Raw genomic sequence first — 26,953 nt, forward strand, 5'->3', positions numbered from 1 at the left:
ATCTTGGATTATATTATCTGAAGCATCCTGCTGTACTTGAAGGGTACAATGATGCCGATTGGAATACATTGTCAGATGATTCCAAAGCAACGAGCGGCTATATTTGTAGTATAGCTGGTGGAGCTGTTTCTTGGAAATCAAAGAAACAGACGATTCTGGCTCAATCTATGATGGAGTCAGAAATGATAGCACTAGCTGCTGCTAGTGAAGAAGCAGGATGGCTAAGAAGCCTGCTAGCTGAGATTCCCTTATGGGAAAGACCGATACCAGCTGTGTTGATCCATTACGATAGTACCGCGGCGATTGCAAAAATTGAGAACCGTTATTATAATGGTAAGAAACGACAGATACGTCGTAAGCACAGCACTGTTAGAGAATTTATCTCAACAGGGGCTGTTAGAGTGGATCATGTACGCACTGATGATAACTTAGCAGATCCTTTGACAAAAGAATTAGCTAGAGAGAAAGTCCATAAAACTTCCAAGGGAATGGGACTATTGCCTATAGAATGAATCATCCATAATGGTAACCCGACCTAACTGACTGGAGATCCCAAGAAATAGGTTCAATGGGTAATAACAAATTATGAATGATACGAGCCAGAACATGCAAAATTGAGGCATGATTCCTGAAGTGATTAGAGGATGAGTTAATAGAATCTCTTAATGAAGTCTATACTCCATTTGGAGTGGAGTACCTAGCTACGGGAGTACTCTTGATAACTTCACCTTTGTGAATGTGAAAGTGGGGCCGCTTTCTATGAAATTTGAGGCAAAATTTCTAGAGCGCTCACTAAACTGGGATAGACGTGCATGGCCATAAACGCACGGGCTTTTGAATACACTCTTAGAAAAAGTTGTGTGTGGTTAGATGTCCGAGATAGAGTTCAAGACTACGAGTCACTCTTGTTGAATCAGAATCTAACACACTACCCAAAGGTTCAAATCGAAAGATACCTTTGCTTATGCGCAATCTTACTGGATCAGAAATTGCTCGAGAAATTATTTTTAAAATTCAAAGTGGGGGATTGTTGGTACAAAATTGAATTTGAAAAGATAAGGAAAACCAAAGTGCTAATGAGAATAAAGCGAGCATTGTGGAATCCCACATTGCTTAGAAGAGCTCATTTAATTGAGCTTATAAGTGTGTTCTCACACACTTGGGTTTGGGCCCCAAGGGGTACCCAATTTTGTGGATGGGTTAGGAGTTACATCCTACCCAATTTACCACACGCGCGCGCCGTCTGTCCGTCCGTCGGTCGGCCGGCTGGTCAGGTCAGGTTCGGTTCGGTTTTAGCACTTAATAAACTTTTTATTTCTGAAATCTTTTTGTAACGTTTTATTTTTTGAATAAAACACAATCCCTTATTTTCCTCCCAGGTTCGGTTCAGTTTTCTAATTACTATAAACTGCTGTCTTCCCCATCAGAATGACACATCTTTTACAACAACTATTTTCATTAAACAAAACAGAGTTCTTGAGCAATACGAAATAGAAAGAGTGTAATTGACCGCTGAATACAGTGCAGTGTTCATCGGAGGTGTGGCAGTTTTATCCTGGGGACGACGTGGTACGTACGACTGCTTGCACCATTAGAGGCAGAGCCGCGAAACGTCTTAAAGAGAGTGACCTAGTCTGCGACTCAGCCAGAAACGGTGTTTGGTAATTTCGTTCCATTTCATAAACTGTTCCAATATTATCTATAATAATAGCCAACCGAAAGGCTTCCTGGAGACTTTTTTTTATGCATCCACTTAATATTTTTCTATTTCATTTTCAAAAAATAAATGAAAAATGAGTTAGTTGAACTTGAAAATTCATTCATCGAAATTGAAAAAAAATAAGTAAACAATTGAATTGGATTTTTTAGATGGTATCAACGAAATCCAGTACTAAACTTCCATCTTCGTTTTTTACTAAATTAATCGATCAATTTGCCGTCGAATATTTATTTTGGACTAGAAAATTTTGAAATTTTTTTTGACATATTATTCTATTTATATTCCTTTTATTATTTTATTATAAGAATCAATCCTACTACTTCTGATCCGGGAGTTTCAGCACTTGAAAAAAAGAACATGGGGCGTATCGCTCAAATCATTGGGCCGGTTCTAGATGTAGCCTTTCCCCCGGGAAAGATGCCTAATATTTACAACGCTCTGGTAGTTAAGGGCCGAGATACTGTTGGTCAAGAAATTAATGTGACTTGTGAAGTACAACAATTATTAGGAAATAATCGAGTTCGGGCTGTAGCTATGAGTGCTACAGATGGTCTAACGAGAGGGATGGAAGTGATTGACATAGGAGCTCCTCTCAGTGTTCCAGTCGGCGGGGCGACTCTAGGATGAATTTTCAACGTCCTTGGAGAACCCGTCGATAATTTAGGTCATGTAGATACTTGCGCAACATCCTCTATTCATAGATCTGCACCTGTCTTTATACAGTTAGATACAAAATAATCGATTTTTGAGACAGGAATTAAACTAGTAGATCATTTAGCCCCTTATCGCCGTGGAGGAAAAATCAGACTCTTCGGGGGAGCTGGAGTGGGTAAAACAATACTTATTATGGAATTAATCAACAACATTTCGAAAGCTCAACGGGGCGTATCCGTATTTGGCGGAGTAGGCGAACGTACTCTTGAAGGAAATGATCTTTATATGGAAATGAAAGAATCTGGAGTAATTAATGAAGAAAATATTGCAGAATCAAAAGTGGCTCTAGTCTATGTTCAGATGAACGAACCCTCGGGAGCTCGTATGAGAGTTGGCTTAACTGCCCTAAGTATGGCGGAATATTTCCGAGATGTTAATGAACAAGACGTACTTCTATTTATCGACAATATCTTCCGTTTCGTCCAAGCAAGATCCGAAGTCTCCACCTTATTGGGTAGAATGCCTTCCGCTGTGGGTTATCAACCTACCGTTAGTACCGAAATGGGTTCTTTACAAGAACGAATTACTTCTACAAAAGAAGGGTCCATAACTTCGATTCAAGCAGTTTATGTACATGCGGACGATTTGACTGACTCTACTCCTGCCATGACATTTGCACATTTAGATGCTACTACTGTACTATCAAGAGGATTGGCTGCTAAGGGTATCTACCCAACAGTAGATCCTTTAGATTCAACATCAACTACGCTCCAACCTCATATCGTTGGTGAGGAACATTACGAAACTGCGCAAGAAGTTAAGCAAACTTTACAGCGTTACAAAGAACTTCAGGACATTATAGCTATCCTTTGGTTGGACGAATTATCCGAAGAAGATCGCTTAACTGTAGCAAGAGCACAAAAAATTGAGCGTTTCTTATCACAACCCTTTTTCGTAGCAGAAGTCTTTACGGGCTCCCCTGGGAAATATGTCGGTTTAGCAGAAACTATTAGAGGGTTTAAATTAATTCTTTCCGGAGAATTAGATAGTCTACCTGAGCAGGCTTTTTATTTGGTAGGTAATATTGATGAAGCTACTGCGAAGGCTACGAACTTAGAAATGGAGAACAACTTGAAGAAATGACCTTAAATCTTTGTGTATTGATCCCGAATCGAATTGTTTGGGATTCTGTAGTGAAAGAAATCATTTTATCTATTAATAGTGGGCAAATTGGCGTATTATAAAATTATGCGCCTATTTCCACAGCTGTTGATATCGGTATTTTGAGAATACGCCTTAATGACCAATGGTTAACGATGGCTCTGATGGGTGGGTTTGCTAGAATAGGCAATAATGAGATTACTGTTTTAGTAAATGATGCAGAGAAGGGTAGTGATATTGATCCACAAGAAGCCCAGCAAACTCTTGAAATAGCAGATGCTAACTTGAGAAAGGCAGAAAGCAGGAGACAAATAATTGAGGTAAATCTAGCTCTCAGACGAGCTAGGGCACGAGTAGAGGCTATCAATGTGATTTCGTAACTATAACTAACTAGTAGGTGCGCCCTAATAAGAATAATAAGCAGAACTTCTGTATAAGCAGAAGTTCTGTTTGTACACCCCACCCTTTTTTTTATTCTGCCAATTGAATAGAATCCTAAGTATAATCAGATTTTAATACAACAAAAATGTTTTTAAATTCAAAAATGAAATAGAATGGAACGAAAAAGATAAAAAAATCACTAAATTAAGACGGGTCAAAAAATTGAAATTTATTAGATAACATTGATTCTGATATCTAATCATTTGTACCTACTATTGGATTTGAACCAATGACTCCCGCCGTATGAAAGCAATACTCTAACCACTGAGTTAAGTAGGTCATTTATCAGCCCAAAGAAAAAAATAAAATCTGTCACATCGACAATTCATTTTCATTATAAATGAAATATTATTTATAAGCAATACCGATCAAAGAGATCAAAGAAATAGAATTAGGATGCGGGATCATATGATATTCATCTTGACTAGAAACTATCGACATGATAAAATATGTATCACAAACGCAAGGGCTATAGCTCAGTTAGGTAGAGCACCTCGTTTACACGCGCGCCAATGCTTTTTTTCAAAGGAGTCTGTCATGTAATCAAAAGATTTATTGAGAAGTCGATGTCTTACTCCATGACTTTTAGGGAACAAGAGAACAATAGCCTGACACAAATGGTTCGGTCCAATTTAGGTGTCTTTGTAGACAGCCAATAGAACCCATCACTGATATAAGACCTTGATAAGGTGAATACCCAATCTATTCAACGCTAGGCATAATGAGTATAAGGACCTCAAAAAATTCTTTTTTCGTCCTATCCTATGAACTTTAAGGTGTATGAAGTTTCATATTGGATTCTTTAAGCGGAAGCGGGGTGGTGGAGATTCCATTTAACTTAGGTTAATCTAAGCCAAAAAAAGCAGACCTACGTCAAGATAACCCTTCTTTGAAACACTTTGGTAGTGCTCTCGGATCAGAATCTATAAATCAGAGCACATGGGGCCATCTTCTTATCTTTAGGCTAAGAGAATTTTGGTAGACTAGCTGATTTTTTATATCAGTTAATGAACGGGCCCAATGAAAAAAAATGCATGTTGGGTCTTTGAAAAAGTTCGAATCATTTTGATAATAATTAGTTTGATCTGTTTTACCGAGAAGGTCTACGGTTCGAGTCCGTATAGCCCTAAACAAAAAGAAACTAAACAAATTTCTATTTGATTTTAATTTGAATATTTATATATAAATAAATATAAATAGTATAAATAAATAAATATAAATAGATATAAAAAAAATCTCTAAATAATATCTATAATTCTAATATAAATAATAGAAATAAATATACATAATCATAATTTAAATAATCAAAAATATATAGAAAATAAAATCGATTTACGAATATGATATATTCTGGGCATTTCTAATAATATCAAGTGTTATTCCTATTTTAGCATTTCTAATTGCCGGAGTTTTATCCCCAATTAGCAAAGGGCCGGATAAACTTTCTAGTTATGAATCAGGGATAGAACCAATGGGCGATGCTTGATTACAATTTCGAATCCGTTATTATGTGTTTGCTCTAGTTTTCGTTGTTTTTGATGTTGAAACTGTTTTTCTTTATCCATGGGCAATGAGTTTCGACATATTGGGGTTATCCGTATTTATAGAAGCTTTAATTTTCGTACTTATCCTAATTGTTGGTTCAGTTTATGCATGGAGAAAAGGAGCATTAGAATAGTCTTAGAACTTGAATATTCCGCAAAAATAACGAAAAAAAATAACATTGAGACAGTTATGAATTCCATTGAGTTTCCCTTACTTGATCGAACAGGTAAAATTTCAGTTATTTCAACTACATTAAATGATCTTTCAAATTGGTCAAGACTCTTCAGTTTATGGCCACTTCTTTATGGTACCAGTTGTTGCTTCATTGAATTTGCTTCATTAATAGGCTCACGATTCGACTTTGATCGTTATGGATTAGTACCAAGAACTAGTCCTAGACAAGCAGATCTAATTTTAACAGCCGGTACAGTAACCATGAAAATGGCTCCTTCTTTGGTGAGATTATATGAACAAATGCCTGAACCAAAATATGTTATTGCTGTTGGGGCATCTACAATTACGGGGGGGATGTTTAGTACCGATTCTTATAGTACTGTTCGAGGAGTCGATAAGCTAATTCCGGTAGATGTCTATTTGCCGGGCTGTCCACCTAAGCCGGAGGCGATTATAGATGCTATAACAAAACTTCGTAAAAAACTATCTCGAGAAATTTATCAGAATCGAATTAGGTCTCAACCGGGGAATCGATATTTTACTACCAATCACAAGTTTAATATTGAACGCGCTACTCATACTGGAAATTATAATCAAGGATTATTCTATCAACCGCCGTCTACTTCAAAGATCCCTCCTGAAACATTTTTCAAATATAAAAAAAGGTCAGTATCATCCCAAGAATTAGTAAGTTAGAGGAAGAGCTCCTTTGTACAGAATAATAAAAAAAGGCAAACCAATCTTCGTAAATTTCATCGTGAATGTGAAATACTTATATTCTATAAAAAAGATTTATTCAAATTATTATACGAATATATACAAATAAAAGCGAGGGAGGGAAAAAAAAGATGCAGGGTCGTTTGTCTGCTTGGCTAGTCAAACACGGACTAGTTCATAGATCTTTGGGTTTCGATTACCAAGGAATAGAGACTTTACAAATCAAGCCCGCGGATTGGCATTCCATTGCTGTCATTTTATATGTGTATGGTTATAATTATCTGCGGTTGCAATGTGCTTATGATGTAGCACCGGGCGGGCTGTTAGCTAGTGTATATCATCTTACAAGAATAGAGTATGGTATCGATCATCCAGAAGAAGTATGTATAAAGGTATTTGCCCCAAGGAAGAATCCTAGAATTCCTTCTCTTTTCTGGGTTTGGAAAAGTGCGGATTTTCAAGAAAGGGAATCTTATGATATGTTGGGAATCTTTTATGATAATCATCCGCGTCTGAAACGTATCTTAATGCCGGAAAGTTGGATAGCGTGGCCCTTACGTAAAGATTATATTGCTCCCAATTTTTATGAAATACAAGATGCTTATTGAATAAAATAATAAGAAACTAATATTTAGTCTTCCAACTACAAATATCCCTTGAATATTTGTACATACATCAACATTGATTTTTGGCAAGTGGAACTAATAGGATGAACTAAACGAATTCTGCATCGTGAACTTTGTACCGCGCATATCCCTTAGATGAGCTTTAAAAAGTCACACAACATAGGAGCGAATGAAGAAATAGAAAAAGAATGTGAAATAAAATATAAAGAAATGAAAGAGGATCAGATTCTATTTATATTGTATTTGAGGCGAATCTTGGATATTTCCAACCCTCAACTCCTATAGACTACACTTTTAGGTCTTTTAACTAACTAAAGTTAGTTAAACCTTTCGAGTTTATACTTTAACATTTCGAGTCTATACGAAGTATTAACATTCTTTTTAATCGAGAGGAGACACATTATGATTATGAACAAATCAAATAAAAAAGAAGACGTAATCTAATTTTTTTAATACTTTATTTAGAACATAAACGCTTTACTCATCTATAATCTAATAATTTATATAAGTTGTAGAATAGATACTCATACACAAATTAATCATGTGCCAGCAACCAGATTTGAACTGGTGACACGAGGATTTTCAGTCCTCTGCTCTACCAGCTGAGCTATCCCGACCATTTTATTTTAGACGCGTCGTCTTCTTCATTTTACTAAATGACTTTGGTCTATGTCAATTAAAAAAAATGAATCGGATAATGATTTGGATTGTTAATCATTCCATTTTTCACTGGAGGGGGGTTTGTTCAAAGGTGTTCATTTTTATGTATATCATATCTACCGCAAGACTTGTGAAAAGAGATCCGGCCCGGATATGGGATATGCTTGTGAAAAAATCGAACGCATAAGAACGATAACAAAATTGGAACCATTAATGAAAAGAGAGAATAGGATAAAAATAATTAGGGAGTCGAGCGGGCCTTTTTTGGGGATAGAGGGACTTGAACCCTCACGATTTCTAAAGTCGACGGATTTTCCTCTTACTATAAATTTCCTTGTTGTCGATATTGATATCGACATGTAGAATGGGACTCTATCTTTATTCTCGTCCGATTAATCAGTTATCTATCAGACTATGGAGTGAATGATGTGATCAAGTAATATTCAGCCCTTTCTTCAACTTGGAATCAATTCGAATCAAAATAAATCTTTTTATTTTTTCATATAAAGATACAAAATATGGATTTGACCCCCTATTAATTAATCGTCTGAGATATTATTTCAGTACGTATCCATATGTATTCCATATGTATATTTCTGTATGTATTATGTATTTATAGGGTTATCCTTTACTTTATCCTTTCTGCAATTTGGACGGAAGGATTTTATTAATGCAACGCAGTCAACTCCATTTGTTAGAACATCTTCCATTAAGTCTCTGCACCTATCCTTTTTTATTCTGTCTTTATGATATGAACCTTTGTTTGTTTTCGGAAAACCGGATTTAGCTCAGGATCGCCCATTTTTAATTCCAGGGTTTCTCTGAATTTGAAAGTTATCACTTAGTAAGTTTCCATACCAAGGCTCAATCCAATTAAGTCCGTAGCGTCTACCAATTTCACCATATCCCCTCTTATTTTTTCGATTAAAATCTTATTATTACCCGCCTTTCAGTTATATTCTATTGGAACTCTTGAAATTATTAGATATCGATTCCTATAAAAATTGCTATTATATAAAAAAAGTGTTTTCTCTTTTTTTTTCTTATCTATCGTCTTTCATCTCTATCAAAAACCTTTGTTTTGTCTAATCTTTAGTCTAATCAGAAAGGATTCTATCATTTCTCTTCGGCAATTCAATATAGATGTATATATACTGCATTTATTATATATACTTCTCTTACTCTTATTTTTTTATCGCGCAATTTTGAATACTCGAACGGTCAATTATTTATTTCTACATTCATATTCATTATGAATAACTAATAATAATTATGAATAACTACTACTAATAAAGAAAACAATAAAAAGTTAATAGCCAAGATTCCACTAGTTTACTAAATTCCTATGCATATCCTAAATTTCTATTATGTGAGCCCGCTTAGATCAGAGGTTAGAGCATCGCATTTGTAATGCGATGGTCATCGGTTAGACTCTGATAGCTGGCTTTTCTCTATTTGTTTGATTTTTTACATAATTGATAATTTTTTTTGAAATCAAAGAATATTGATATTGAAAAAGCTTCGTTCCCTTTTACCAAAGGGGACCCATTATAATGTGGTCGGAACTTCAAATTATGAAAAAGTTAAAAGTTAGAATAGTCAAATCTCTGCAGAACAAATCCAGAACAAGAAAATGACCCTTTTTTTCTATATACATTATTTGTATATATGCCCCGATATTGATACAATCTATCTCATTATTCTTTGTAGTATATTACTACAGTAGATTTAGTTTCATTTATCATATTTCTCTTATTTATCATATTGCTCTTTTAGTTCAGTTTTAATTTAGGTTTTTGAAAATTCAATAAAATTCAAATAAAATAAGGAGTTTTTATGTCACGTTACCGAGGGCCTCGTTTCAAAAAATATGCCGTCTGGGGGCTTTACCGGGACTAACTAGTAAAAGGCCTAGAGCTGGGAGCGATCTTAGAAATCAATCACGTCCGGTAAAAAATCTCAATATCGTATTCGTTTAGAAGAAAAACAAAAATTACGTTTTCATTATGGTCTTACAGAACGACAATTACTTAAATACGTTCGTATCGCCGCAAATGCCAAAGGGTCAACAGGTCAGGTTTTACTACAACTACTTGAAATGCGTTTGGATAATATCCTTTTTCGATTGGGTATGACGTCAACTATTCCCCGAGCCCTCCAATTTGTTAATCATAGGCATATTTCAGTTAAAGGTCGTATAGTAAATATACCAAGTTATCGCTGCAAACCCCGCAATTTTATTACAGCTAGGGATGAACAAAAATCTAGAGTTATGATTCAAAATTCTCTTGAGTCATCCCCCTAGGAAGAATTGCCAAAACATTTGACTCTTCTGCCACTCCAATATAAAAGATTGGTCAATCAAATAATAGATAATAAATGGATCGGCTTAAAAATAAATGAATTGCTGGTGGTAGAATATTATTCTCGTCAGACTTAATTATAACTAAAATCAAAATAACAAGGGTTTGAATAATTTTGTCCCCCCTATTCTAAGTATAAGTAAAAATAAAGAAACAAAAAAGGAAGGGTTTGATTTGATCGGAAGTTTTCTCCTATTCATATATCGTAGAGTAATAGGGATATTTTCATTCCGTTCCCATTTTTGCAGTCTTTTTTGTACCGCAGAAATTAGGAATAGAGAATCTATATCAAGGAAAGGTCTAACTGTTGAAATTAGGGCATCCGCTATTATGTGATTTGATACGTTGCGGTCAGTAACATTGATAAATTAGGCGAAGGTACGGAAAGAGAGGGATTCGAACCCTCGGTAAACAAAAGCCTACATAGCAGTTCCAATGCTACGCCTTTAACCACTCGGCCATCTCTCCTACATAATGATTATGGCCCCGAAACCGAGTGAATCGCGAGTCTTTCATATTAATTATTGAATATGTATAGTACGTATAATCAATTCTAACTAATAAAAATATAGAATTTTGAATCAAATAAAGCACTTTCCTTCAAAATTAGGGGATAAGGATAATCTTATTTTTTTTTTGAAAAATCCTTTCTTAAAAGAAATAAAGATATGTATCTATTCGTGTGTGTGAAGTTTGTGAAGATGGTCTTTCCATCTTTTTTGATATTTATATCTATACCGGAGTAAATCATTGGATTGGAACAATCTGTTTTTATGTTATTTTGTACCATACAACTCCTTTTTTGTGGGATCGTTTTCTCATGAGAGGTAATTAAAAGAAATTATAAAATGGATTGCTACTTATGCCTAGATCCCGGATAACTGGAAATTTTATTGATTAGACCTTTTCAATTGTAGCCAATATCTTATTACGAATAATTCCGACAACTTCGGGCGAAAAAGAGGCATTTACTTATTACAGAGATGGTGTGATTTGATTTTTTTACTATTTCAAATCTTAGGAGAAAGACATATTAGTCGGGATAGAAAGATTTGAAATAACTCTACGCTTGTTGAAGGTGAAGTTTCTAAATAAAACAATGCCCTCTGTCGGGTATCCCCGATTAATGCAGCCTCGGATGCTTCAATTGTCAATTCTAGCAGTGAACATAAGGTTATACCTATGGCTATGGGTTCTGTATTGCAGTGCAGTACCCCACTAGTACCAATAGGCGGCATATAGGAACAAGAACTATTGGGATTGGGACTAAGAAGAACGGTTGGGACCACAAACATCCATTTCGTTCGTACTTTGGATACCCGTAGAACCGTCGAAGACTGTTGAAGTGACTAATTCCTAGAAATTAAGGAAGATTGAGGACAAAGAAATTGTTGGAGTTAACTTAATATTATAATATTATATTTTTATCGAGTATCAACATGCTTGATGTTAAGAAAAGATCTTTTGCAGGAAGGTTGGCTAGAGATTTCTTGTAAAAAAACTAGCCCCGCTCAGTTCATAATGAGAATATTTCACTCTCTTTCTATATTGTATTATTCTCATTATGCACATTAAGGGAGGAGCCGTATGAGATGAAAATCTCACGTACGGTTATGGAACGAAGATTCTTTGAATTGAATGACGACCGTAACGGATGTCTGCTCAATCCGAAGGAAATTGTGTGGAAGCTTTACAGAATTATTATGAAGCTATGCGTCTAGAAATTGATCCCTATGATCGAAGTTATATACTCTATAATATAGGCCTTATTCACACAAGTAATGGAGAACATACAAAAGCATTGGAATATTATTTTCGGGCACTAGAACGAAACCCCTTCTTACCACAAGCTTTAAATAATATGGTCGTGATCTGTCATTACATGCGACTATCTCCACCATAGAAAGAAAAGAAAAAAGAAAAAATAGGCTTTCTACGTATGCATCGTCAAAACCAACGAATTTTTATTAGCTGTAGAAAAGAAAGCAACTTCATAAAAGTCAAAATATGAAGAAAAAATATGCCTAGATACTTTATTCTATGGATAAAGGATCTAATTGGTAGAGGAAGCATCGTAAAGATCAATTCGTGATATTTTTGGACGACACAATAATAACCTGCTTACTTATGTTATAATATGAAACAAAAGTTAGGAATTAACTTATGTAACAGAGTAGATCCCCTGAAGTATTGAGCAGCGGTGTAGCATCAGATCCCAAAGATAGTAAGTCTTTCTTATGAGGGAAGGTCTTTTTCAAAGATTCTATATAAAAATAAAACTGAGATAGTTACCTTTCAGAAAATTCTAACGATAGTAGAAGGCCTGCGCTTTATTCTTCTAAAGGTGGGAGAAAAGATAAAACTCATTTTTAATCCAAATTCTAGTTTGAAACTAATGTAATTAACCTTTTTTGGTGAACTCAAAAAAATGGGACACAAAAAGAATTGACTGCTGAGCCGTATGAGGTAGGAAACCCTCAAGTACTGTTCTAATGGAAGGAATTTGCTTGCCTATTCTGACCGAGGAGAACAGGCCATTCGACAGGGAGATTCTGAAATTGCGGAGGCTTGGTTCGACCAAGCCGCAGAGTATTGGAAACAAGCTATAGCGCTTACTCCCAGAAATTATATTGAAGCGTAAAATTGGTTGAAGATCACAAGGCGTTTTGAATAAGAGCACTCCCCTTTGTATTTTTGTATTTCTATTTTTGTATTTATTATTTAATTTAGTATTTCTTTTTTTTAGTACTTGGTATATTTTTTTTATTTCTTATAAAAAATTTATTATAATAGAATTCATTGTTTGTTACCCCTAATCAGTCAAAAAAAGAAAATAAAAGGATCGGTTATCTGGGAAGAACCAATCAAAGAATTTCGTGAATTTCATTATACCCCTTCTCTTCTAAGATCGTCTCTTTTCATCTGTTATTTAATAGCAATAAGCAATATGCAGATATCAACAGTAGAGAATATTTCTTTTCTTTTCTATAGTAGAGAATGTTTCTTTTCTATATTTTATTTTCGGTTATTAAAACGAATAAAAAATAGCCTAAATCTAGAATAGATCCTGGAATGTCTCTTACTAATGACTTCACCTGATTTGAAATAGAGTAATAGTAATATGTTCTATGTCAAAAAAACATAAGTAAAACAGAAAGGAGTTTTGGCTAAGAACTTTGAATTAAGATAGGAATACGCTAGGTCGCACAAAAAATCGTTTTTCCGTTAATTCAAAGCCCAGAAAGGTCCGTTGAGCGCCTCGTGGCTATGTCATAATAGATCCGAACACTTGTCCTGGATCGACTTCCAGATCATAATTGCTCTAGTGAATAACTAAAGAAACTAGATAAGATAAATGGGAGATATAAGAGAAAGAAACTAATTATAAGTATCTCTCATAGGTTCACTAATTACTTGACTTGATTGTTGGCGGGTCTCTTTATATGCGTTGTCCGGAAAGAGGAGGACTCAATAATTATTCGTTCGCCGGAACCAGAAGTAAAAATTCTGGTAGATAGGGATCCCATCAAAACTTCTTTTGAGGAATGGGACAGACCGGGTCATTTCTCAAGAACAATAGCTAAAGGACCAGATACTACCACTTGGATCTGGAACCTACACGCTGATGCTCACGATTTCGACAGCCATACCGGTGATTTGGAGGAGATTTCTCGAAAAGTATTTAGTGCTCATTTCGGCCAACTCTCAATCATCTTTCTTTGGCTGAGTGGCATGTATTTCCATGGTGCTCGTTTTTTAAATTATGAAGCATGGCTAAGTGATCCTACTCACATTGGACCTAGTGCCCAAGTGGTTTGACCAATAGTGGGCCAAGAAATATTGAATGGGGATGTGGGCGGGGGTTTCCGAGGAATACAAATAACCTCCGGGTTTTTTCATATTTGGAGAGCATCTGGGATAACTAGTGAATTACAACTGTATTGTACCGCAATTGGTGCATTGATCTTTGCAGCCCATATGCTTTTTGCTGGTTGGTTCCATTATCACAAGGCTGCTCCAAAATTGGCTTGGTTCCAAGATGTAGAATCGATGTTGAATCACCATTTAGTGGGGCTACTAGGGCTTAGGTCTCTTTCTTGGGCGGGGCATCAAGTACATGTGTCTTTACCAATTAACCAATTTCTAAACGCTGGAGTGGATCCTAAAGAAATCCCACTTCCTCATGAATTTATCTTGAATCGGGATCTTTTGGCTCAACTTTATCCCAGTTTTGCTGAGGGAGCAACCCCATTTTTCACCTTGAATTGGTGAAAATATTCGGAATTTCTTACTTTTCGGGGAGGATTAGATCCAGTGACTGGGGTTCTATGGCTGACCGATATTGCGCACCATCATTTAGCTATTGCAATTCTTTTTCTCGTCGCGGATCATATGTATAAAACTAACTGGGGTATTGGTCATGGTATAGAAGATATTTTAGAGGCTCATAAAGGTCCATTTACAGGTCAGGGCCATAAAGGCCTATATGAGATCCTAACAACGTCATGGCATGCTCAATTATCTCTTAACCTAGCTACGTTAGGGTCTTTAACCATTGTTGTAGCTCACCATATGTATTCCATGCCTCCTTATTCATATCTAGCTACTGACTATGGTACACAACTTTTATTGTTCACACACCACATGTGGATTGGTGGATTTCTCATAGTTGGTGCTGCTGCGCATGCAGCCATTTTTATGGTAAGAGAGTATGATCCAACTACTCGATACAACGATCTATTAGACCGTGTCCTCCGGCATCGCGATGGAATCATATCACATCTCAACTGGGTATGTATATTTTTAGGCTTTCACGGTTTTGGTTTATATATTCATAATGATACCATGAGTGCTTTAGGGCGCCCTCAAGATATGTTTTCTGATACTACTATACAATTACAACCCGTCTTTGCTCAATGGATACAAAACACCCATGCTTTAACACTGGGTGCAACGGCTTCTGGTGCAACAGCAAGCACCAGTTTGACTTGGGGGGGGGGGGTGGTGATTTAGTGGCAGTGGGTGGCAAGGTTGGTTTGTTACCGATTCCATTAGGAACCGCAGATTTTATGGTACATCACATTCATGCATTTACGATACATGTGACATTATTGATACTTCTAAAAGGAGTTCTATTTGCCCGTAGCTCTCGTTTGATACAGGATAAAGCAAATCTTGGTTTTCTTTTCCCTTGTGATGGACCTGGAAGAGGGGGAACATGTCAAGTATGTAACACCCCGTATTTTTCTAACTTGTTCCGTTAAGCCCAAACGGTATCTTGGGTTCGTTTGAGTGGTTCGACCGCTTAGATTCGCGTTTCAAAGGTTACAAACCTTTTAAAATGTGTTTTAAGATGTATTAGAAGTAATCTCGGAGTTTGAAACATTTTCGATTTCAATTTCAAAATCTCAAATTTTCATTGGAGGCAGTAGCATTTCGCGGGCGCGACATGCATGAATCACGGGCGCGATTCATGTATCGCGGGCGCGAAGGAAGTGTAGCGGGCGCGACGCGTGCACTGTTCAGTTCGCTGATTTCTATTTAAACTAACCTAATTCGACCTAATCTGGTTTTACACTTTCTCTAAAACCCTAAAACGGCTGTAGCATTTCTCTTAATCATTTTCTATCATTCCTAAGCCTATTTCCATCGATTGTAAGTATTTTTAATCCTCTCCTTATGATTTAATCCATTATTTATTATTGCTATCGATTATAAATTCATTAGCAATTATATGGGTTGATTGTAGGCTTATTTTGTATCCATATTTTCTGAGTTTCTCTTGATTGTTGTTCTTAATCCATCTCAAGAGGTTAGTGGCTTAAATCCCTTGTTTTGATTTGTAGAGATTGCTATATACTCAATTGTTTCGATACCTTGGGTAATTTGATTATATTTTTTGTTTTGTATTGATCTAAAATCTGTAAATAATCTTGCTATGTCATTTTTAGTTTGTGTTTGGTGTTTGTTTCTTGGGTGGATGTGTGTAATCGTTATAATTGAAAGACTAATCAAATTGTGGGATTTGTAATGGAGTATTCTGTTTTTATGATTAAACTAAAATCTGGAAATTTCAAAGAAATGGATCATAGGGTATTAGATGATAAACAATACATTGGGTGGCTTTGAGAAATCGTTTAAATGGAATAGTGTATAGTTTGGTTAACATTTTTGAATTTAAATTCTGTTTTGAACTTATTACTAAAAGCTGGAATTGTTCTTTGATAATTAAAAAGGTTGTTAGATAGCAACTCCTACCTTGGGTGATTTGAGATAAATTGACCAAAGCTAAATCATAGATTAATTAAGGTTTTACAAAGGTTAAATTCGTTGTTTTGAATAAGTAACTTTGCTGGAAACTATTTTTAAAATGGTTTAAAACTTAAAGGAATGCTAGTTCATCTTAGGTTGTGGTTTAATGTAAATTGAGTAATATAAAACATACAAGGTGTTATATGTCATGTGGGGTTTCGGTTGAACTATTTTAGCTTCAAGTTAATACCTGAAAGGTGTTGAATCTTATTGATTCTATTTGAGGTGACATAAATAAATGTACTTGGGGTGCTACTTGCTAAGTGTTAGCAAGCTTAATTGTTTATGGCATTATTAAGTTACGGCGTGAGTTCTTATTTAAAAAATTTTCTTGGGTTTCATTTAAGGTTTGATTTAAAGACATTGGTTTTAAACTTGGTTTATGGATGGGTCGGGTTAGACGTGGTCTCCCGACATGTTGTGTTGAGCTATACTGCAGTAAGGCTAACACACTACTTTGGGAACTGTAATTGTTTTGTAAAGACTATTTAAGTATTTAAGTACTTTGGTTTCGTTTTAAAAGATAAGAACTCACCTAAACTTAACTTGCCTTATTTGTTAATTAGTTATATGGATACTTGGTTGTATTTTGATTACCTTGTTTGAATCTTTGGTTGTGTTGTGAAATGCTAGTCCTATGTAGAGTCTAGTATTCTTAGAGTTAGGGGTTGTTCGGATTTTGACTTATATAATGTTTTAGACCCGTCGACTGCTCGTGCTTCGGAGTCTATGCAGGATTAGCTGTTTGCCAAGATTCACGTGGACAAGCAAGCAGTGAGTTTATAGTGTTATTTACCACTTTATTAAGTACCGCACATTATTTTAGTATATCAAATGTTTGTGAACTGTTCTAAGGATTATGGATCTGGATTGAAACGAGCTACTCGATAGGCTTGTATCGAGACTGTGTACACCGGTAAGTACTTTGGGATTGGCTGACTAATATCTGGCCTACTTTGGGAATCGATGAGGATATGTTCCCATCTACTTTGGGTTAAATACTTTGGGATTTCATTTCAATACTGTTTTCCATAATCAAGTATATATATATTAGTATAAAAGGATTTGTTTTAAGGGTTTTAAACTTAATAAATGTAAATAGCATTATGAACTCATCTCAGTATATCTGACCCCATTGTTTTTTCAACTTTCCAGGTTTATGATTTTAAGAGCGTTGGTCATCTCCGATCTTTTGATTCCTCGGAGGTCGTTTTATGATATCAGACTAGTTACTGTTTTACCTCTTAGACCGCAGTAGAACTAATTGTCTTAATATTATACTTGGGTTTGTCGTAGTGGTACGACTTTTATATTATTATACTTTGGTATGTTTCATTGGATTATTTATATATATATAAGGCATGTTTCATAGCTTCGGATTGTTATTAAAAGCGTATATTAGAACTGCTATGTAAGTTGTTAGACTTAGGCTGAAGTCTCGGTTGCCCCCGAGCATTGCTTTTCTTGCAGGTTTATTTGTTTATAAGGTTTTCCGCGAGGCTTGCTACGGGTTTTGGTACGACCATACCCATATCCTAGCGCCGGTCGCGATCCACGAATTTGGGTCGTGACAAAGTTGGTATCAGAGCTTTAGTTTCGAACTAAGGCCAAATTATTGCATGTTATGTGTTTCTCGCTTTAAGGCATGTTAAGTGTTACTGTTGTGTTATAGGATCTACTGCGGAATTAGGATTCAAGTCTTGTCTTTTGAAACGTCATCATTTGTTTTCAAAACTTTTTACCTTCACCTTTAGGGATGTTTGAGTCGGTCTTATGTGTTACTAATGTTACTTTGCAAAGTTTATGCTTACTTTGGAATGTTATTGTTATTACTTTGGTTAAATTGTTGATTTTTGAGCTATTTAAATTTACTTTGGGTGTTTCCTTGAGGGCTTTGTTTTGAGAATCATTTGTTTCATTTTTAGGAATGAACACTCGTAAGCTTGCTGCAGCTCAGGCTGAGGCTGAAGCTGATGACGCTATGTCGATTGAGGTTGACCAGCATGAACCAGGGGTTCAAGTTGGCGGGGGACGTGCAGGCGGAGTTCCGGCTGGTAGAGGCCGAGCTGGCAGAGGACGGGGTGGTGGAGGACAAGCTGTTGGAGGCAGAGGTAGGGGACGTGGTGGTGCAGGCTTTCAGGCACCAGGTGTACCATAAGCTCCTATGGATCCATTTGACTTCACGACGTTTCTAGCTGGGATCACCGCACTCCAGAATAATCAAGTGCAACTGCATGCGGGACAGATCGCCATGCAGAACCAGTATGCTATGCTGGGACAGATTGTACAGCAGCAGGTGCCACAGGCTGGTGGTGTGGCAGTTGGTGGTAGCGGAACCACTGACAAAGATTTGGTGTTGGCTTATGCAAGGCTAAAGTCGACTGAGTTTTCGGGCGACGGTGATGCCCTAGACTTTCTGGATGAAGTTGAGCGGAATGCTCAGAGATTGCAGGCTACTGAGAGGCAAACTGTTATGTTAATGGAAATGTCCTTGAAGGAATCTGCAAGTGATTGGTTTCGTAGTGCCATTCGTGCTGAAGTGGCTACTATTACTTGGGAGGATTTTGTGACTCGATTCAAGAACTTTTACTTGCCTTTTTCAGTGGCTGAAGGTCATAGAGACAGATTGCTGGTTTTGAAAAGGGGAGACAGGTCGGTGAACGAGTACACTACCGAATTTGTGAGGCTGTGTCGTTTTGCCTCAGATCTGTAGACTGAGCAGCAAAGGGTGAACGACAGGTATGTGAAAGGTTTAGGCTCAGATTTTATCAGCCTTCTGATTGAGACGAGCAAGGAATTTCCGGTTCTAGTGGATAGTGCCCGTCGGATGGAGACAAATTTATTACACTTTGGAAAAATGACTGAGACCGAGAAGGCGGGCGGTGTTACTCAGAGTAGTGGGCAGCAGAGTGGTAGCTGTAGCTATCAGTCCAAGTCTTCCCATTACAAGAGTAAGAAAGGGGGTGAACGGAGGGGATATCAGCCGTATTCCCACAGTTCTAGTTACAGCGGTGGTAGCCGTAGTTTTGGGCAGAGTAACAGTGGAGCATCCAGTGTTCCTTTTTGTCAGAACTGCAGGCGCAGGCACTTTTGAGTTTGTACAGTAGCACCGGGTAGCTGCTATGCTTGTGGCCAACTGGGTCATTTTGCGAGAGAATGTCCGACATTTGGGCAGCAGGTGTCATCGGCTAGTGTTGCTCAGCCGTCTTTTCAGCAACAGAGAACTGCTTTTACTCCTTCGGTGGGGTATTCTCAACCCGCCGCTTCGTTTGGTGGTCAGCGGGGCCGTGGTTCAGGAGGACGTGGTTTTGGTGGCCGTAGTAACGGTGGTAGAGGTTCGGGTAGTTTCGGTTCTGCTCAGGCACCGCAGTAGGGATAGGGTCAGGCTAGAGTGTTTGCTTTGACTCCTCAGGATGCTCGTGCATCAAACGCCGTGGTGCAAGGTATTATTCCGATTTTTTTTGTAGATGTAGTGATTCTGTTTGATGCGGGTGCAACTCACTCTTTTGTTTCTTCGAGTTTTGCTGCTAAGTTGAGTATGACACCATTTAGGTTGCTAGAGCCTTCATCTGTATCTACATCTTTGTCTGACTGTGTTGTGGTGGACGTGGTTTATCCGTCTTGTTCTGTGGTTATTCGTGGTAGAGATCTTAGGGCTGATTTGATTGTACTTGATGTGTTATCTTTTGATGTTATCTTGGGGATGGATTGGCTTTCACGCCATTTTGCTTCTATCGACTGTCGAGGGAATTCGGTTGTGTTTGGGGTTCCTGGTGATGTACCTTTTTTTTCCATGGGGAGAAGGTAGAGACACCAAAGAATCTTATTTCAGCGATCAAGGCCAAGCGCATGATGTGCAAGGGTTGCCAGGGTTTCTTAGCGGTGGTTCGTGACTTAGAGGCTGTCAGTGGTAATGTGCATAGTGTCTCGATAGTGAATGAGTTCACTGATGTGTTTCCAGAAGAGTTACCTGGATTACCACCTGACCGTGATATTGAGTTCTGTATCGATGTTGTTCCTGGAACAGCTCCTATTTTGATACCTCCGTATCGGATGGCTCCTGCAGAGCTAAAAGAGTTGAAGGAACAGTTGCAAGAGTTGCTGGATAATGGTTTTATCAGGCCGAGTACTTCTCTGTGGGGTGCTCCTGTGTTGTTTGTCAAGAAGAAGGATGGTTCTTTTAGGCTGTGTATTGACTACAGACAGCTGAACAAAGTTACTATCAAGAACAGGTATCCTCTTCCTCGTATTGATGATTTGTTTGATCAGTTAGAGGGTGCTAAGTGTTTTTCGAAGATTGACTTGAGATCCGGGTATCATCAACTTCGGATCCGAGACGTCGATGTGCCTAGGACCGCTTTCAGAACGCGTTATAGGCATTTCGAGTTTCTGGTCATGTCTTTTGGGTTAACAAACGCACCAGCAGCGTTTATGGATATGATGAACCGGGTGTTCAAGCCTTTTCTGGATCAGTTCGTTATTGTGTTTATTGATGACATACTGATTTACTCTCGGAGTGAGGAGGAACATGCTTTCCACTTGATGACAATACTACAGACTTTGCATGAGCATCAGCTGTATGCTAAGTTCTCAAAGTGCGAATTCTGGCTGGACCAAGTTACTTTCTTAGGACACGTAGTGTCGAAGGATGGGATCAAGGTCGATCCGAAGAAGATTGAGGCGGTTATGGATTGGCAGAGGCCAAGGTCAGTTACTGAGATCATAAGTTTTCTCGGGTTGGCTGGCTACTATCGTCGGTTCGTGCAGGATTTCTCCAGAATATCTGCACCGTTGACTAAACTGGCAAAGAAGGGTGTTAAGTTTGAATGGACTGACAAGTGTGAGGCGAGCTTTGAGAAGCTCAAAGAGATTTTGACTACAACTCCTGTGTTGGCTTTGCCATCTGGCATTGAGGGGTTCACTGTATATTGTGATGCTTCTCGTATCGGTTTGGGTTGTGTGTTAATGCAACTTGGTAAGGTGATTGCCTATGCTTCTCGTCAGCTGAAGAAGCATGAGGTGAATTATCCTACTCATGATCTGGAGTTAGCAGTTGTGGTTTTTGCTCTTCAGATTTGGAGGCACTATTTGTACGCTGCTACTTGCGAGATCTTTACTGATCATAAGAGTCTGAAGTACATCTTTGATCAGCGGGAGTTAAATCTGAGGCAGCGAAGATGGTTGGAGTTACTGAAAGACTACGATTGTTCTATTCAGTACCATCCGGTTAAGGCTAATGTGGTAGCCAATGCGTTGAGTCGCAAGTCTTCGGGCAGTTTGGCCCATATTTCTGAGGTTGGGCGGAGACCCATGGTCCGTGAGTGGCATATTTTGTTAGCTTCGGGATACGGATTTCAGGTTTCGCAGAAAGGTTGTTTGTTAGCACAGTTGCAGGTGCAACCAGTTTTGATTGATAGGATCAAAGCTTCACAAGCTGAGGATCCACAATTGAAACGGATTATGGATGAGATCCATCTGGATGGAAATTTTGAGTTTGTTTTAGCGGATGGAGTTCTTAGGTACGGTTCTCGACTGTGTGTTCCAGATTCAGATTGTTTGAGAGACCAGATTCTGGAGGAAGCGCACAAGTCAGCTTATAGTGTTCATCCGGGTTCTACCAAGATGTATCATGATCTCAAGGGTACATACTGGTGGAGCAGAATGAAAAAGGATGTTGCAGAGTTTGTGTCTAAGTGTTTGACTTGCCAGCATGTAAAGTTAGAACATCAGAGACCGTTTGGATATCTGCAACCGCTACCTATTCCAGAGTGGAAATGGGAGCGGATCGCTATGGATTTTGTGGTTGGTTTACCACGTACCCGACAGGGGTATGATTCGATTTGGGTGATAGTTGACCGTTTGACCAAGTCAGCTCACTTTTTACCGATCAAGGTTACTTATCAGGTTTCGAAGTTGGCACAGTTGTACATAAATCGGATTGTTAGTCTCCATGGTGTACCAGTGTCGATAGTTTCGGACAGAGGATCGATTTTCACCTCTCGGTTTTGGAAGGCGATGCAGGAATCCTTGGGTACGAGATTGGATTTCAGCACTGCATTTCATCCTCAGACTGACGGACAGTCTGATAGGACGATTCAGACTTTGGAGGACATGCTCAGGATGTGTGTTCTAGATTTTCAGGGTAGCTGGGATAGTCATTTGCCTTTGATTGAGTTTTCCTACAACAACAATTATCACGCTAGTATTGAGATGGCACCTTATGAGGCGTTGTACGGGCGCAAGTGTCGATCTCCTATATGTTGGGAAGAGGTCGGCGAGCGTAAACTTTCTGGAGCTGAGATCATCCAGATTACCTCTGAGAAGGTACCTTTGATCAAGCGTAGGCTTGAGACTGCTTTTAGTCGTCATAAAAGCTATGCTGATCTTAAGCGAAAGGACTTTGAGTTTCAGGTTGGCGATTATGTAGTTCTTCGAGTTTCGCCTGTGAAAGGCATTGTACGTTTTGGTGTTAAGGGAAAATTAGCACCTAGGTTTGTTGGTCCGTATGAGATTACGGAGAGAATTGGGGTAGTTGCTTATCGTTTGGCTTTGCCGCCAGACATGTCTTTGGTGCATCCAGTATTTCATATCTCGATGTTGCGGAGGTGCGTTTCTGACCCTTCTCAAGCGATTGTACCACAGAGTGTTGAGGTTGACCAAGAGCTGTCTTATGAGGAATAGCCTGTCGAGATTGTCGATACGCAGGTGTGTAGGTTACGGAACAAAGAGATTCCGATGGTCAAGGTTCTGTGGCGGAATCACTCTGTAGAAGAATGCACTTGGGAGACGGAGTCCAACATGAGGAACCGTTATCCTTTCCTCTTTCCTTGAGTACGTTGGTATTGTTGGTTGCTTTTATGCAATGTTAGTACTTTGGGTTATGTGTGTATTTATATGCTACTTGGTGAGTGATATTTTGGGCATTTGTACTATGTGCATTACTTTGGTGTGTTTATGTGAGTTGTTGTTTAGTTCGTTGTTGTAAAATTGAGGACAATTTTGTTTTTAAGTTGGGGAGAATGTAACACCCCGTATTTGTCTAACTTGTTCCGTTAAGCCCAAACGGTACCTTGGGTTCGTTTGAGTGGTTCGACCGCTTAGATTCGCGTTTCGAAGGTTCCAAACCTTTTAAAATGTGTTTTAAGATGTATTAGAAGTAATCTCGGAGTTTGAAACGTTTTCGATTTCAATTTCAAAATCTCAAATTTTCATTGGAGGCAGTAGCATTTCGCGGGCGCGACATGCATGAATCACGGGCGCGATTCATGTATCGCGGGCGCGAAGGAAGTGTAGCGGGCGCGACGCGTGCACTGTTCAGTTCGCTGATTTCTATTTAAACTAACCTAATTCGACCTAATCTGATTTTACACTTTCTCTAAAACCCTAAAACGGCTGTAGCATTTCTCTTAATCATTTTCTATCATTCCTAAGCCTATTTCCATCGATTGTAAGTATTTTTAATCCTCTCCTTATGGTTTAATCCATTATTTATCATTGCTATCGATTATAAATTCATTAGCAATCATATGGGTTAATTGTAGGCTGATTTTGTATCCATATTTTCTGAGTTTCTCTTGATTGTTGTTCTTAATCCATCTCAAGAGGTTAGTGGCTTAAATCCCTTGTTTTGATTTATAGAGATTGCTATATACTCAATTGTTTCTATACCTTGGGTAATTTGATTATATTTTCTGTTTTGTATTGATCTAAAATCTGTAAATAATCTTGCTATGTCATTTTTAGTTTGTGTTTGGTGTTTGTTTCTTGGGTGGATGGGTGTAATCGTTATAATTGAAAGACTAATCAAATTGTGGGATTTGTAATGGAGTATTCTGTTTTTATGATTAAACTAAAATCTGGAAATTTCAAAGAAATGGATCATAGGGTATTAGATGATAAACAATACATTGGGTGGCTTTGAGAAATCGTTTAAATGGAATAGTGTATAGTTTGGTTAACATTTTTGAATTTAAATTCTGTTTTGAACTTATTACTAAAAGCTGGAATTGTTCTTTGATAATTAAAAAGGTTGTTAGATAGCAACTCCTACCTTGGGTGATTTGAGATAAATTGACCAAAGCTAAATCATAGATTAATTAAGGTTTTACAAAGGTTAAATTCGCTGTTTTGAATAAGTAACTTTGCTGGAAACTATTTTTAAAATGGTTTAAAACTTTTTAAAGGAATGCTAGTTCATCTTAGGTTGTGGTTTAATGTAAATTGAGTAATATAAAACATACAAGGTGTTATATGTCATGTGGGGTTTCGGTTGAACTATTTTAGCTTCAAGTTAATACTTGAAAGGTGTTGAATCTTATTGATTCTATTTGAGGTGACATAAATAAATGTACTTGGGGTGCTACTTGCTAAGTGTTAGCAAGCTTAATTGTTTATGGCATTATTAAGTTACGGCGTGAGTTCTTATTTAAAAAATTTACTTGGGTTTCATTTAAGGTTTGATTTAAAGACTTTGGTTTTAAACTTGGTTTATGGATGGGTCGGGTTAGACGTGGTCTCCCGACATGTTGTGTTGAGCTATACTGCAGTAAGGCTAACACACTACTTTGGGAACTGTAATTGTTTTGTAAAGACTATTTAAGTATTTAAGTACTTTGGTTTCGTTTTAAAAGATAAGAACTCACCTAAACTTAACTTGCCTTATTTGTTAATTAGTTATATGGATACTTGGTTGTATTTTGATTACCTTGTTTGAATCTTTGGTTGTGTTGTGAAATGTTAGTCCTATGTGGAGTCTAGTATTCTTAGAGTTAGGGGTTGTTCGGATTTTGACTTATATAATGTTTTAGACCCGTCGACTGCTCGTGCTTCGGAGTCTACGCAGGATTAGCTGTTTGCCAAGATTCACGTGGACAAGCAAGCAGTGAGTTTATAGTGTTATTTACCACTTTATTAAGTACCGCACATTATTTTAGTATATCAAATGTTTGTGAACTGTTTTAAGGATTATGGATCTGGATTGAAACGAGCTACTCGATAGGCTTGTATCGAGACTGTGTGCACCGGTAAGTACTTTGGGATTGGCTGACTAATGTCTGGCCTACTTTGGGAATCGATGAGGATATGTTCCCATCTACTTTGGGTTAAATACTTTGGGATTTCATTTCAATACTGTTTTCCATAGTCAAGTATATATATTAGTTTAAAAGGATTTGTTTTAAGGGTTTTAAACTTAAGGGTTAATTCCTAAAAAAATCACGAACTTTACACGAAGTTTCATTTTAATCATGAACTTTAAAAGTTGTCATTTAAAGACACGGACTTTTATTTTGTTTCAAATCTATCGCCAAAGTAAAATCCGGTGTATTTTATCGAATCAAAAATTCCTAATCCTATATACTCTAACTAAAAGATAATAAGATTTAATGTCGATTTATAATTTGGGTCATTCATTAATGGTTTATTGAAGAATTTAGTTAACAAAAATACACTGAAATGATAGATTTGAAACAAAATGAAAATTCGTGTCTTTAAATGGCAACTTTTAAAAGTCATGATTAAAATGAAACTTCGTGTAAAGTTCGTGATTTTTTTTTGAAATTAACCCTAAACTTAATAAATGTAAATAGCATTATGAACTCATCTCAGTATATTTGACCCCGTTGTTTTCCCAACTTTCCAGGTTTATGATTTTGAGAGCGTTGCTCATCTCTGATCTTTTGATTCCTCAGAGGTCTTTTTATGATATCAGACTAGTTACTGTTTTACCTCTTAGACCGTAGTAGAACTAGTTGTCTTAATATTATACTTGGGTTTGTCGTAGTGGTACGACTTTTATATTATTATACTTTGGTATGTTTCATTGGATTATTTATATATATATGAGGCATGTTTCATAGTTTCAGATTGTTATTAAAAGCGTATATTAGAACTGCTATATAAGTTGTTAGACTTAGGCTGAAGTCTCGGTTGCACCCGAGCATTGGTTTTCTTGCAGGTTTATTTGTTTATAAGGTTTTTCCCGAGTCTTGCTACGGGTTTTTGTACGACCATACCCATACCCTAGCGCCAGTCGCGATCCACGAATTTGGGTCGTGACAAAGTATCCGCTTGGGATCATGTCTTCTTAGGGCTATTTTGGATGTACAATTCCATTTCGGTAGTAATATACCATTTCAGTTGGAAAATGCAGTCGGATATTTGGGGTAGTATAAGTGATAAAGGGGTGGTAACTCATATCATGGGAGGAAACTTTGCACAGAGTTCCATTACCATTAATGGGTGGCTCCGCGATTTCTTATGGGCACAGGCATCTCAGGTAATTCAGTCTTATGGTTCTTCGTTATTTGCATATGGCCTTTTTTTCCTAGGTGCTCATTTTGTATTGGCTTTTAGTTTAATGTTTCTATTCAGTGGTCGTGGTTATTGGCAAGAACTTATTGAATCAATCGTGTGGGCTCATAATAAATTAAAAGGTTCTACTGCTACTCAGCCTCGAGCCTTGAGCATTATACAAGGACGTGCTGTAGGAGTAACCCATTACCTTCTAGGTGGAATTGCCACAACATGGGCGTTCTTCTTAGCAAGAATTATTGCAGTAGGATAATGGCTAGGAGGATTTG

General features: G+C 37.5%; 2 protein-coding genes, 2 non-coding genes and 2 pseudogenes across 4 annotated transcripts; 4 read left to right on the forward strand and 2 right to left on the reverse strand.

The window, feature by feature from the left end:
- The first annotated feature begins 2,062 nt into the window (after nt 1-2,062).
- Nucleotides 2,063-3,532, forward strand: LOC126682484 (ATP synthase subunit beta, chloroplastic-like; annotated as a pseudogene).
- Nucleotides 3,533-5,439: 1,907 nt separating this feature from the next.
- Nucleotides 5,440-6,424, forward strand: LOC126682485 (NAD(P)H-quinone oxidoreductase subunit K, chloroplastic-like). The gene has a single exon (XM_050378197.2). The coding sequence runs from the start codon at nt 5,540-5,542 to the stop codon at nt 6,389-6,391; it is 852 nt and encodes a 283-aa protein (XP_050234154.1). The 5' UTR covers nt 5,440-5,539; the 3' UTR covers nt 6,392-6,424.
- A 79-nt stretch (nt 6,425-6,503) lies between these two features.
- LOC126682486 (NAD(P)H-quinone oxidoreductase subunit J, chloroplastic) lies at nt 6,504-7,020 on the forward strand. The gene has a single exon (XM_050378198.2). It carries the CDS (start codon nt 6,544-6,546, stop codon nt 7,018-7,020), a length of 477 nt encoding a protein of 158 aa, XP_050234155.1. The 5' UTR covers nt 6,504-6,543.
- A 562-nt stretch (nt 7,021-7,582) lies between these two features.
- On the reverse strand, nt 7,583-7,655 carry TRNAF-GAA (transfer RNA phenylalanine (anticodon GAA)). The gene has a single exon. It is a non-coding gene; the product is annotated as a tRNA-Phe (tRNA).
- Nucleotides 7,656-10,442: 2,787 nt separating this feature from the next.
- Nucleotides 10,443-10,529, reverse strand: TRNAS-GGA (transfer RNA serine (anticodon GGA)). The gene has a single exon. It is a non-coding gene; the product is annotated as a tRNA-Ser (tRNA).
- Nucleotides 10,530-12,553: 2,024 nt separating this feature from the next.
- On the forward strand, nt 12,554-26,937 carry LOC126681714 (photosystem I P700 chlorophyll a apoprotein A1-like; annotated as a pseudogene).
- The last annotated feature ends 16 nt before the right edge of the window (nt 26,938-26,953 follow it).

The sequence above is a fragment of the Mercurialis annua genome, linkage group LG5 (genome assembly GCF_937616625.2).
Source record: "Mercurialis annua linkage group LG5, ddMerAnnu1.2, whole genome shotgun sequence".
Lineage (NCBI taxonomy): Eukaryota > Viridiplantae > Streptophyta > Magnoliopsida > Malpighiales > Euphorbiaceae > Mercurialis > Mercurialis annua.

What these genes read in the sequence shown, in the direction of transcription:
- LOC126682486 (XM_050378198.2), top strand. Translation starts at nt 6,544, where the DNA reads ATGCAGGGTCGTTTGTCTGCTTGGCTAGTCAAACACGGACTAGTTCAT.
- LOC126682485 (XM_050378197.2), top strand. Translation starts at nt 5,540, where the DNA reads ATGGGCAATGAGTTTCGACATATTGGGGTTATCCGTATTTATAGAAGC.